The 13,901-nt window shown below is 47.8% G+C and overlaps 1 protein-coding gene across 1 annotated transcript in view; it reads left to right on the forward strand.

The window, feature by feature from the left end:
* Positions 1–13,901, forward strand: part of LOC134334116 (telomerase protein component 1-like) — a 44,718-nt gene that overhangs the window by 22,638 nt on the left and 8,179 nt on the right. The window contains exons 31-45 of the mRNA XM_063016301.1: positions 1,456–1,544; positions 1,625–1,739; positions 1,830–2,037; positions 3,146–3,266; positions 3,891–4,015; positions 4,861–4,960; positions 5,416–5,571; positions 5,642–5,878; positions 9,983–10,039; positions 10,149–10,281; positions 11,350–11,580; positions 11,887–12,044; positions 12,185–12,292; positions 12,420–12,524; positions 13,055–13,181. Coding sequence (XP_062872371.1) covers positions 1,456–1,544; positions 1,625–1,739; positions 1,830–2,037; positions 3,146–3,266; positions 3,891–4,015; positions 4,861–4,960; positions 5,416–5,571; positions 5,642–5,878; positions 9,983–10,039; positions 10,149–10,281; positions 11,350–11,580; positions 11,887–12,044; positions 12,185–12,292; positions 12,420–12,524; positions 13,055–13,181 — 2,070 coding nt within the window. The remainder of the gene's footprint in view (positions 1–1,455; positions 1,545–1,624; positions 1,740–1,829; positions 2,038–3,145; positions 3,267–3,890; positions 4,016–4,860; positions 4,961–5,415; positions 5,572–5,641; positions 5,879–9,982; positions 10,040–10,148; positions 10,282–11,349; positions 11,581–11,886; positions 12,045–12,184; positions 12,293–12,419; positions 12,525–13,054; positions 13,182–13,901) is intronic.

Below are 13,901 nucleotides of genomic sequence, written 5' to 3' on the forward strand. Positions count from 1 at the left end.
TTCTGTGTTCTGTGTTCCTGTGTTCTCTGTGTTCCCGTGTTCTCTGTGTTCTCTGTGTTCCCGTGTTCTCTGTGTTCCCGTGCTCTCTGTGTTCCCGTGTTCTCTGTGTTCTCTGTGTTCCCCTGTTCTCTGTGTTCCCGTGCTCTCTGTGTTCCCGTGCTCTCTGTGTTCTCTGTGTTCCTGTGTTCTCTGTGTTCTCTGTGTTCCTGTGTTCTCTGTGTCCTCGTTCTCTCTGTGTTCTGTGTTCCCGTGCTCTCTGTGTTCTCTGTGTTCCCGTGCTCTCTGTGTTCTCTGTGTTCCTGTGCTCTCTGTGTTTTGTGTTCCCGTGTTCTCTGTGTTCCTGTTCTCTGTGTTCTTTGTGTTCTCTGTGTTCTCTGTGTTTCCGTGTTCTCTGTGTTCCCGTGTGTGTTCTCTGTGTTCCCGTGTTCTCGGTGTTCCCGTGTGTGTTCTCTGTGTTCCCGTGTTCTCTGTGTTCTCTGTGTTCTGTGTTCCTGTGTTCTTTGTGTTCCTGTGTGTGATCTCTGTGTTCCCATGTTCTCTGTGTTCCCGTGTGTGTTCTCTGTGTTTCTGTGTTCCTGTGTGTGATCTCTGTTTTCCCGTGTTCTCTGTGTTCCCGTGTGTGTTCTCTTTGTTTCTGTGTTTCTGTGTTCCTGTGTTCCTGTGTGTGATCTCTGTGTTCCCATGTTCTCTGTGTTCCCGTGTGTGTTTTCTGTGTTCTGTGTTCTCTGTGTTCCTGTGTGTGATCTGTGTTCCCATGTTCTCTGTGTTCCCGTGTGTGTTCTCTGTGTTCTGTGTTCCTGTGTTCTCTGTGTTCCTGTGTGTGATCTGTGTTCCCATGTTCTCTGTGTTCCTGTGTTTTCTGTGTTCCCGTGTGTGTTCTCTGTGTTCCCGTGTGTATGGAGGCCATTTCAGGAAAGTTGGGACGGCAGCTAAAATGCAGATGAAAACCAGGAGATTGTTGTAACATCCACCCACACCTTCAGGAGCGGAACCGATCAGTGTTAGCATAGCATAGTGTAGTGTAGCACTGTATAGTGTAGCATAGCATAGCAAGGTATAGTGTAGTGTAGCATAGCGAATTCCTAATTTGATCCCTGCAACACATTCCAAAAAAGTTAGGACGGGGTCAGTCCAACCCCTCACTTAGAGGGCAGGTTCAAAGATTTTTCATCCCTCAGGCGACGAGGCGTTTAAACCCGACGTGTATCAACAACGTCCAGAAATGCCGTCAGCAGAAATGTGGCGAGCCAAGTCCAGACAACGTTCAGCACATCTCACAAAAGAGCGCGCAGGCTCTACACCGGCCTGCCTGCAGCCCACACCTGTCTGAGTGTTTCCCAAAACTGTGGATATGATTAAAAGTAAACTCGCCCCCGTCCCAACTTATTGTGGAAGTGCTTGTGTACGTGACCCTCGGCCGAGTCTGAGACGTTCCTGTATTGTTTGTTGTTGCAGCTCATCTGTGGGTGCGGTCGGACCCTCTCGGGCGGGGCACGTTCCTCCACTGCGACGCCTCCGCGCTCCTCCAGCTCCCGGATCACCTGGTCAGTCCGTCTCCCCGGTGATGTCTGACCTTTAACCTCGTCCTGAAGCGTCCAGCTCACGTCTGTGTTTTTATCCTCAGATGAAAGGAGCTCAGTGGCCGACCGTCGACGACCTGCTGTCCAGTTTCTACTTCCTGTACGCTAACGTGCACCACGGCTTCCTGCCCCGCCTCCTGGAGTACTACGTTCACTTCTGTACGACCGGGTTCTGGTTTGTATGACGTGCTTCTGTCGGGCCCCCCAGCGAGGCCCTTAAATCTCAAGCCACTGTTTTATTCTGCACAGGTGAGTCGAGCGAGCTGAAGGACCGCCGAGCGTTTCTGAAGCGCCACGCCCCGCTGCTCTCTCATTGGCCGGCTCTGTTTGTACAGCAGGCCTTAAACGAACCGCGCGACTCGGCCGCTCACGTCTGGGCTCAGAACGCGGTGGAGGAGGGAAACGCCGCCGTCGTCAGGTGGATCAACAACACGGAGAAACCGCCGGAGGAGAGCGGGTACGACCACAGCTAACATCCGCAGTGTTAGCATAGCTTAATGCAGCATTGTTTATTATAGCGTAGCAAAGCATAGAGCATAGCATTGGCTAGCATAGCTTATTATATTGTACAGTAGTATAGCATAGTGTAGCATAGCATAGGAAGGTATAGTGTAGCATAGCATAGAAAAATATAGTGAAGCATAGCATAGGGTATCATAGTGTAGCATTGGCTAATGTAACATGGTGTAGCATAGCATACGGTAGCATATCTTATTACACTGTAGCATAGCATAGTGTAGCATAGCATAGGAAGCTATAGTGTAGCATAGCATATATTAGTGTAGTATAGTTTACCTTAGTGTAGCATAGCATAGGGTAGCATATTTTATTTTAGTGAAGCATAGCATAGTGTAGCATAGCATCGGAAGGTACATTGTAGCATAGCATAGGGTAGCATATCTTATTATAGTGTAGCATAGCTTAGGAAGGCTTAGTGTAGCATAGCATAGGGTAGCATATTTTATTATAGTGAAGCATAGCATAGGGTAGCATAGCATAGTGTAGCATAGCATAGGAAGGTACAGTGTAGCATAGTCTAGCATGGTGTAGTATAGCATGGTGTAGCATAGTGTAGCATGGTGTAGCATTGCTTAGTGTAACATAGTATAGGATAGCATAGCATGGTGTAGCATAGCTTAGGGTAGCATATCTTATTATAGTATAGCATAGCGTAGGGTTGCATAGCATAGCGTAGCACAGCATAGGAAGGTGTAGTGTAGCATAGTTTACCTTAGTGTAGCATAGCACAGCTTAGTGTAGCATACCATATTACAGTATAACAGCAGGCAGTTGTAGCCTAGCGGTTAAGGTACTGGACTAGTAATCAGAAGGTCGCTGGTTCAAGCCCCACTACTTCCAGATTTCTGCTGTTGGGCCCTTGTTGGGCTGTTCAGGCTCTGGAGGTGCTGGAGGGACTCTGGTTCCTCTCTATAGGAGCAGTAGCGCGCCCGTGGGGTTCGGTGGGGGCGGTTCTGCTCCCCTGAGAAGGTTTTGGATGTGTATTGGATTGTGTTTCCATGGCGTTTGGTGTGTTTGAATGTGATTGGTTGTTGGTTGTGCTGCAGTGAGCTGGTGTCCACGTTCCTCTGGACTCCGTCCTGTGTGGCTCTGAGTCCTGCTGGACTCTACGTTGCCGTGGGGACAGAACGGGGCTCCCTGCACCTCTTCCACTCCCAAACCAACCAGGTAACACCCCCCCCCCCCCCCCCCCACTGTCTGATCTTCTCTCCTCTCTGATCTTCTCTCTGATCTTTTGACTGATCTGTCTGATCTTCTGTCTGATCTTCTGTCTGATCTTCTCTTTGATCTTCTGTCTGATCTTCTGTCTGATCTTCTGTCTGATCTTCTCTCTGATCTTCTGTCTGATCTTCTCTCTGATCTTCTGTCTGATCTTCTCTCTGATCTTCTGTCTGATCTTCTCTCTGACCTTCTCTCTGATCTTCTCTCTGATCTTCTGTCTGATCTTCTCTTTGATCTTCTCTCTGATCTTCAGACTGATCTTATCTCTGATCTTCTCTTTGATCTTCTCTTTGATCTTCTCTCTGATCTTCTCTCTGATCTTCTGTCTGATCTTCTCTCTGATCTTTTGACTGATCTTCTCTCTGATCTTCTGTCTGATCTTCTCTCTGATCTTCTCTCTGATCTTCTCTCTGATAATCTGTCTGATCTTCTCTCTGATCTTCTGTCTGATCTTCTGTCTGATCTTCTGTCTGATCTTCTGTCTGATCTTCTGTCTGATCTTCTCTCTGATCTTTGTGCCTCTGTGATTTTGGGATTTTGGATCACGTCGTTGTTCTCCTTTATAAACAGGAAGTGAAGTCACTGGTCAGTAGCTGTGACGGCATCTCGGGCTGTGTGTTCCTGGATGAGGGCGTGGTCTGGACCACCTCCTACGACGGACAGGTGGAGGTGTGGGACGTCCACAGTGGATGCAGGTGAGAGTCTTTGTTTTATTCTCCTAGTTTAGTCATAGCCAGTTCCTCTTCCTCTGCTGGAGACCCCGATGGTGTATGAGGAAGGTATATCCTCCTGACATGCCCTCTTATTCCCCGTTCTTATTCCCCCGTGTTTCGGGGGATCGGTGCATGGAGAGTCACGCCCTGATCTCCACGTTCCTCCACTTCTGTACAGGCGCCTCGGGCTACTAACCAAGGTTCCTTACAGAGCGTCAAAGACCCCGCCCACTTTTTAGTCTAATCTTTTCCCGCCCAGCAGACTACTGGATGATTTTGTGTGTTGCACTGCCGATTGTGCCTGCTAGGGGGCGCCCAGCCGACCAGTAGCAGAGCTGAGATTAGAACTCGGGGATGTTACCAGTACTGAAGCCTGTGTGCCCATGGTAGGTGCTCTCGACAGTGGACAGGAGATGCATGGGCACTCTGACTGGCACAGAGGGTTCGATGCACCGTGTGCCACATTCACCTCCTCACCAGGAGCCACGTTAGATCTTCTGTTGGTCTGGACCAGACACCACAACCTTCATGTCTTCTGGCATTGATGAGTCTCTGCCGCCCAAACATCCTGTCATTGGTTTATGATTCGTCCCTCCTTGGACCGCTGTCTGTGGGTACTGGCTGATGCTTCAACCCAGTCCTCTGTCCATAACTAACTATACTATATCTGGTCCTGATCAAAGTCCCTCAGATCTGCTGCATGAACACCTGAAGAACCTCAGAGGAACCTCAGAGGAGCCTCCACCAGCCTGATGAAGGTCTAAATGTTTTCAGACTCGTATAACAGCGTATAAACGTTTCCGTGTTTGTTTGTTTGTTTATTTCAGGACGGCCCACCTGAACGCCCACTCCAACAGGATCACAGGATGTGATGTCAGTTCAGACAGGAAGCACTTCGCCACCGTCTCCTTGGACTTTAATCTGAAGGTCAGAACGCGTCCACACTCACATCCGTGTTTACATTCACTCGGTGTTAAACACTAAACACACGATATGGCCAAAAGACACCTGGCCATGAGATTGTCGGAAAGGGCCTTCCCTAAACTGCTGCTTCAAAGTCAGAAGCATATAATTACTGTTATATAACTGATTTATTACATCTGTTAGTAATTGTTGTGGCTGAAATGCTAAATTAGAAGGGGCGTCCCAATACTTTTGTCCTTATAGTGAGTTATAATCATAGTAAACCCGTGTGAGACATCATTAAACCTGCATGTCATGTGTTAATCCTGTGTTAATCCTGTGTTAATCCCATCTAAATCCTGTGTTAAACCTCTGTTAATCCTGTGTTAATCCCGCGTTAATATCATGTTAATCCCGTGTTGATCCCATGTTAATCCTGTGTTAATCCCGTGTTAATCCCGTGTTAATCCCGTGTACAGGTGTGGGCCTCTCAGAGAGGTACTCAGGTGGTGTCTCTGCAGAACCCCGCCCCTCTGAACTGTGTGGCGTTTGACCCGGAGGGTTCGGTCCTGGCCGTGGGCTGCTGGGACGGGACGGTGCGGCTCTGGGACTGGATCAGACAGGAGACGCTCACGGTGAGTTAAGAGCAGGGAATTCTGGGTAAATGAGGTGTGATGGTGGACTGAAACTCTGTGTTTGTATCAGACTCTGTCAGGACACCAGTGTTCAGTACGCAGCGTGACCTTCTCCTCCTCCTCCTCCTCCTCCTGCGCCTCCTCCTCCTCTCTCCTCTGCTCCGGGGGGCTGGACGGTGAGGTCAGGCTGTGGTCAGTAGCGGCTTCCACCTGTGTGTGGCGCTCTCGTGCTCACCGCGGCTCCACTGAGACTCTGCGCTTCCTGTGTGATGGAGAGACTCTGCTCAGTGCTGGACACGACGGCATGGTCAGAGCACACACACACACACACACACACACACATACACACACATACACACACACACACAAATACACACACATATACACACAAATACACACACACACACATACATACATATACACACAAATACACACACATATACACACACACACATACATACATATATACACACACAAACATGAGTACACACACGCATACACACATACAAACACACACACACACACACACATATACACACATATACACACATACATACATACACACACACACACACACAAATACACACATATACACACACACACACACACAAATACACACACATATACACACATATACACACACACACACACACACATACAGTGTATCACAAAAGTGAGTACACCCCTCACATTTCTGCAGATATTTCATTATATCTTTTCATGGGACAACACTATAGACATGAAACTTGGATATAACTTAGAGTAGTCAGTGTACAACTTGTATAGCAGTGTAGATTTACTGTCTTCTGAAAATAACTCAACACACAGCCATTAATGTCTAAATAGCTGCAACATAAGTGAGTACACCCCACAGTGAACATTGTCCAAATTGTGCCCAAATGTGTCGTCGTCCCTCCCTGGTGTCATGTGTCAAGGTCCCAGGTGTAAATGGGGAGCAGGGCTGTTAAATTTGGTGTTTTAGGTACAATTCTCTCATACTGGCCACTGGATATTCAACATGGCACCTCATGGCAAAGAACTCTCTGAGGATGTGAGAAATAGAATTGTTGCTCTCCACAAAGATGGCCTGGGCTATAAGAAGATTGCTAACACCCTGAAACTGAGCTACAGCATGGTGGCCAAGGTCATACAGCGGTTTTCCAGGACAGGTTCCACTCGGAACAGGCGTCGCCAGGGTCGACCGAAGAAGTCGAGTCCACATGTTCGGCGTCATATCCAGAGGTTGGCTTTAAAAAATAGACACATGAGTGCTGCCAGCATTGCTGCAGAGGTTGAAGACGTGGGAGGTCAGCCTGTCAGTGCTCAGACCATACGCCGCACACTGCATCAACTCGGTCTGCATGGTCGTCATCCCAGAAGGAAGCTGACGCACAAGAAAGCCCGCAAACAGTTTGCTGAAAACAAGCAGTAAGAACATGGATTACTGGAATGCCCTGTGGTCTGACGAGACCAAGATAAACTTGTTTGGCTCAGATGGTGTCCAGCATGGTGTACACAGAGCATGATCCCCTCCCTTCGAAAACTGGGCCTCATGGCAGTTTTCCAAGAGGATAACGACCCCAAACACAACCTCCAAGATGACAACTGCCTTGCTGAGGAAGCTGAAGGTAAAGGTGATGGACTAAACCCAATTAAGCACCTGTGGCGCATCCTCAAGTGGAAGGTGGAGGAGTTCAAGGTGTCTAACATCCACCAGCTCCGTGATGTCATCATGGAGGAGTGGAAGAGGATTCCAGTAGCAACCTGTGCAGCTCTGGTGAATTCCATGCCCAGGAGGGTTAAGGCAGTGCTGGATAATAATGGTGGTCACACAAAATATTGACACTTTGGGCACAATTTGGACATGTTCACTGTGGGGTGTACTCACTTATGTTGCAGCTATTTAGACATTAATGGCTGTATGTTGAGTTATTTTCAGAAGACAGTAAATCTACACTGCTATACAAGTTGTACACTGACTACTCTAAGTTATATCCAAGTTTTATTTCTATAGTGTTGTCCCATGAAAAGATATAATGAAATATTTGCAGAAATGTGAGGGGTGTACTCACTTTTGTGATACACTGTACATATATACACACACAAACATGAATACACACACGCATACACACATACAAACACACACACACACATACACACATATACACACATATACACACATATACACACACATATACACACATATACACACATATACACACACACACACACACATACATATATACACACACACAAACATGAATACACACACACACACACACTCACAGAAACACACACACATATACACATGCATACACACACACACACACACACACACACACACAAAAACACACTCACAGAAACACACACACATACACACACATACACTCACAGAAACACACACATACACACACACACACACACATACACACACTCTCACAGAAACACACACATATATACACATGCATACCCACACACATAAAAACACACTCACAGAAACACACACACACAAACATGAATACACACACATACATATATACACATGAATACACACACACATACACACACTCACATACAGTGTATCACAAAAGTGAGTACACCCCTCACATTTCTGCAAATATTTTATTATATCTTTTCATGGGACAACACTATAGAAATAAAACTTGGATATAACTTAGAGTAGTCAGTGTACAACTTGTATAGCAGTGTAGATTTACTGTCTTCTGAAAAGAACTCAACACACAGCCATTAATGTCTAAATAGCTGGCAACATAAGTGAGTACACCCCACAGTGAACATGTCCAAATTGTGCCCAAAGTGTCAATATTTTGTGTGACCACCATTATTATCCAGCACTGCCTTAACCCTCCTGGGCATGGAATTCACCAGAGCTGCACAGGTTGCTACTGGAATCCTCTTCCACTCCTCCATGATGACATCACAGAGCTGGTGGATGTTAGACACCTTGAACTCCTCCACCTTCCACTTGAGGATGCGCCACAGGTGCTCAATTGGGTTTAGTCCATCACCTTTACCTTCAGCTTCCTCAGCAAGGCAGTTGTCATCTTGGAGGTTGTGTTTGGGGTCGTTATCCTGTTTGAAAACTGCCATGAGGCCCAGTTTTCGAAGGGAGGGGATCATGCTCTGTTTCAGAATGTCACAGTACATGTTGGAATTCATGTTTCCCTCAATGAACTGCAGCTCCCCAGTGCTAGCAACACTCATGCAGCCCAAGACCATGATGCTACCACCACCATGCTTGACTGTAGGCAGGATACAGTTGTCTTGGTACTTCTCACCAGGGCGCCGCCACACATGCTGGACACCATCTGAGCCAAACAAGTTTATCTTGGTCTCGTCAGACCACAGGGCATTCCAGTAATCCATGTTCTTGAACTGCTTGTTTTCAGCAAACTGTTTGCTGCCTTTCTTGTGCGTCAGCTTCCTTCTGGGATGACAACCATGCAGACCGAGTTGATGCAGTGTGCGGCGTATGGTCTGAGCACTGACAGGCTGACCTCCCACGTCTTCAACCTCTGCAGCAATGCTGGCAGCACTCATGTGTCTATTTTTTAAAGCCAACCTCTGGATATGACGCCGAACACGTGGACTCAACTTCTTTGGTCGACCCTGGCGAAAGCCTGTTCCGAGTGGAACCTGTCCTGGAAAACCGCTGTATGACCTTGGCCACCATGCTGTAGCTCAGTTTCAGGGTGTTAGCAATCTTCTTATAGCCCAGGCCATCTTTGTGGAGAGCAACAATTCTATTTCTCACATCCTCAGAGAGTTCTTTGCCATGAGGTGCCATGTTGAATATCCAGTGGCCAGTATGAGAGAATTGTACCCAAAACACCAAATTTAACAGCCCTGCTCCCCATTTACACCTGGGACCTTGACACATGACACCAGGGAGGGACAACGACACATTTGGGCACAATTTGGACATGTTCACTGTGGGGTGTACTCACTTATGTTGCCAGCTATTTAGACATTAATGGCTGTGTGTTGAGTTATTTTCAGAAGACAGTAAATCTACACTGCTATACAAGCTGTACACTGACTACTCTAAGTTATATCCAAGTTTCATGTCTATAGTGTTGTCCCATGAAAAGATATAATGAAATATTTGCAGAAATGTGAGGGGTGTACTCACTTTTGTGATACACTGTATACACATGCATACACAAACACAAACATATTAATACACACACACACACTCAAATACACACACATAATTACATAAACACTCACACATTCACAAAGAATAAACACACACACACTTTCTTAGACATGCACACATACACACTCACACATACAGATGCGTACACAGAAACACACACACATTCACAAACACTTCGGGGCGGGCGGGGCTCTGTGTGGTCTGATGTCTGTATGTTTATGTGTTGAACAGGTCCAGTTGTGGTCAGGAGGTCTCGGCTGCTCAGTGGCCGTGTTGGGAGAGGAGAAGGTATCTCATATCTCTAATAGTTGCTCAGGTGTCCAGATACTTTTGACCGTATGGTGCATGTTAGGGTTTGACTGTCAGTTTCACTTTTTAACTCATTTGTCTGAGACAGAAACTGCTGAAGACGTCGGCGTCTAAACACGTGGCCGTACCGGAGGGCGCCGCTCTCTGCGTGGCGGTCAACGGGCACCACGCTGCTGTGGGTTACCATGGAGACGGGGTCAAAGTTTACAACCTTCAGTCCGGTACGGTAACTTTACGTTTATACTCGTTGTGCTGAGTTGAGTACATTAAAGCTAAACCCTCTTCAGGCTCGTTTGCATTTTATATAATTTCTTTATGCTTCAAACTGGAGACTTCAGGTCTGGTGTAAATTCCCACAGACACACTCCAGAACCAGAGTGGAGGCTGTTAAACATACCAACACACACGGAACAGGATGTCCATGGTTAGGTGTCCATTTATGCAGGTCATTTGATTGGGTGACTAAATTATTGGAAGGTGGCACAGTGAGTAGCGCCATCACTTCACAGCAAGAAGGGCATTAGTTCGATTCCCTAGCTGGGTGGCCAGGGTCCTTTCTGCATGGAGTTTGCATGTTCTCCCCATGTCTCTGTTTGTCCTCCCACAGTCCCACATGATTGTTTACAATCCATGCAATTGTGGGTTAAGGGTCTTGCTCAATGGCCCAACAGTGGAATACGTGAGGCTTGAACCTGCAACCTTCTGATCACTGGTCCAGTAGCTTATCCACTGTGCTACCACTGACCATGACACCTGACTTAACTAGAAGTGTGTGTAAAGCAGGAAACACACCAGGCAAGTCACCAGTCTATCACAGCACACACACACACACACTCACATGCAAATGACTACACCAGCACACATACACACACAATCCCTTACATGCACACATACACATACACACTCACACACACACACACACACACACACTCATACAGATAATTACATACATACACACACATACACACTCACACACACACACTCGTACAGATAATTACATGCATACACACACATACACACTCACACACACCCAAGGAATCAGACCCACCATGACCCTGACCAGACTAAAGCGGTGGTAAAACAGACAATAAATGAAACCATGTTTGGGGGAGGGGAGGGAAGGTCTGATGGCACCTGGTCAAGGTCCCAGCATGCGTGGTGAGAGATTGACTCTCCGCAGACCCTCCTTCTGGCTCCTGGTCCAGAACGGAGGGGATGTTAGCGACAGAGGAACCACAGTAGTGAATTGAATGACCGGACGTCTCTTCTTCTCACCGTCTGTCCTCTAGGTGAACGTGTCTGGACCACCGAGGACCTGCGGGTGTCCGTGTCCTGCGTGTTGTGGCTGCAGGACGAAGGATCCATGTTCCTGCTCTCTGGGGGATTTGATCAGCGTCTGCGTCTCTGGAGAAAACAGGAAGGAACCGAGGAGAACCTGGAGCTACGAGGAGCGTTCGGGATCCAGAAGGGAGCTGTACTCGCCCTCGACCAAAACTCTACTTACGTGGCTTCTGGATCGGGTAAGTGCGCTGTGGGGCGGCACAGATGTAATCGGCTGTGCCTGAGGGTGGGTGCCCAAAAGGATTCCTCATAACTGCTGCAGTTGCGACCTCTGCTGGCTGGTCGAGGCGCTGCACAGAGACGGGGGATAACAGACAGCAGTGTGTGACTCTCCATATGTGGTACTGATCCCTGTGTAATTGGATATGACTAAACCAGGCCAGTGGCACTGCCAAGAACTGAAGTGGAACTACCCGGACCTGAACCCGGTTTCCGTGGTAGCGGGACGGTTATTAAATCTAATCGAATGATTTCTGTTGATACAGATGACTTCACTATCGCACTGTGGCTGAAGAGAGATTTGACCTCCGACCCCTGGGTTGAACCGAGAGCGGCGAATGTACTGAGGGGTCACCAAGGAGGGGTCACCTGTCTGTCCTTCAGTCCAGGAGGAGATCAGCTGCTGTCAGGAGGAAAAGATCAGGTATGAACCAGAGGGCTGAGCAACGGGGTGGGTGAGGGCGCGTCACAAATCAGCACTCGTACCCTGTAGCACTGTTCCTAATAAAGTGGGCGGTGCTGGCATGGTGTTCCTAACAAAGTGGCTGGCCGGTTTTTTTTCAGGCTCTGATGGTGTGGGATATGAACTCATCTCCTCCGGTTCTCTCTCACTCTTTACCGTACTGTCACGGGGACTGGATCACCGGGTGTGCGTGGAGTCTGTCGGCCGTGGTGAGTGTCACGACCTCGTCGTTCACAGTTCTATAAAGACAGGGGCACAATCATGCCGGCCTTCCCTAAACTGTTACAACTGCTGTTAGTCAATTCTGTTCCATTTCGTTCTGTTGCTCTTCTGTAGCTGAGCTGCTCCAACGACTGCAGACTGCGACTGTGGGACATCGCGACAGGAAGCTGCATCAGAGAAGTCCCGACTACTTCCTCTCTCAGCACGCTGTGCTGCTGGGTGAGTCTGAAGGAACGTTCGCTCCTCTGTACGCTCTGCGACTCTCTATGAGGATTTGTTACCGGCCAGGGCAAAAGCCGTCCTGCCACGGCCTCGTCTTAATCCGTACCGCTAGAGTCAAGAAATCAGCTTAAAGCTTCTATAGCAACACTATGCCGTGAGCTAAGAACATTTCAGCCAAGTTTTTAGGACTTTACCGAACCACAGTGAAAGCCAATATCACCAAATCTATTAAACTAATAAATCTACCCATCACAAAATATCACAAAGAACTGCAGATGTTCCGGAATGTCCAGACGGTCGGTGATGGTGTGATGTAGTGGAGGTGCTTCCCTCTGTGTTAATGAGAACGGAAGATCATCTGTCCATGACCTGAAGATGAGGTTTAATTGTGATTTAATGAGGTTTATGGAGCAGGTCGAGGATCCTGAATACAACATCCAGCTCGAATCTGATTTCTGATTGGCTGAAGATGGTCGAGGTTCCGGTACCCTGATCAGACCTGAACTAACCCCGTGTCCCTGCCGCAGGACGACTACGTGATGCTGGGATCCGCCGACGGACTGCTGACCGTCTGGAAATCCGATCTGGGCGTGATCGCCGAGATCCGAGCGCACGGTTCACGCCTCCACCACACCGCCGTCATCTCCAAACCAGGTGGGTCGCATCCTTACGCGTCCTTACATTTTTCAAAGGGCCACAAAAGAAACCGGGACTGATGTGGAGGGCCGAACCAACAGGGTGAACTTAATTCTGCTCAGTATTAGTTTGTCTCTTTATAAAAAGAGTAAATTGTTCAGTTCTGATAATCTGTTAATGTTAAGAGTCGATGTTACAATCAGAAAATGAGAAGCAGGCAGAGTGAAAACATCAACATCACACTCAGTTCTGTTCACTAACACATTACGGTGAGGCCGGATCCACTCACACACACGTAGCTCAATTGAAAGAAATAGCCGTGTCATCAAAATAAAAACAATTCTCTCGTATTGGATGTGTGATGTACATTTATATACGTCTGATTTTTAATTACCACTGACCTCATGCGGGCCGGTTGTGGACAACCAAAGAGCCGAATTGAGACAGTGCCCAGGTGTGCATTAAGCGCTTTATCCTGGTCAGGGTCATTAGTGGGTCCGGATCTTAAGGGAAGCGCTGGGTGCAAGCCAGGAACACCCTGGACTGGGTGGCAATTCATCACAGGGCTTGTGGCACCCTGAGTGGATGGACAGTGGTAGCCTAGTGGGTAGAGCATTGGGCTGCTTCAGGGGCGCCGTACGATGGCTGACCCTGCACTCTGACCCCAGCTTCCAAACAAGCTGGAATATGCGAAGAAAAGAATTTAATTGTACTGTACACCTGTATATGTAAATATGA

This window comes from Trichomycterus rosablanca, chromosome 20, assembly GCF_030014385.1.
Source record: "Trichomycterus rosablanca isolate fTriRos1 chromosome 20, fTriRos1.hap1, whole genome shotgun sequence".
NCBI classification, from domain to species: domain Eukaryota; kingdom Metazoa; phylum Chordata; class Actinopteri; order Siluriformes; family Trichomycteridae; genus Trichomycterus; species Trichomycterus rosablanca.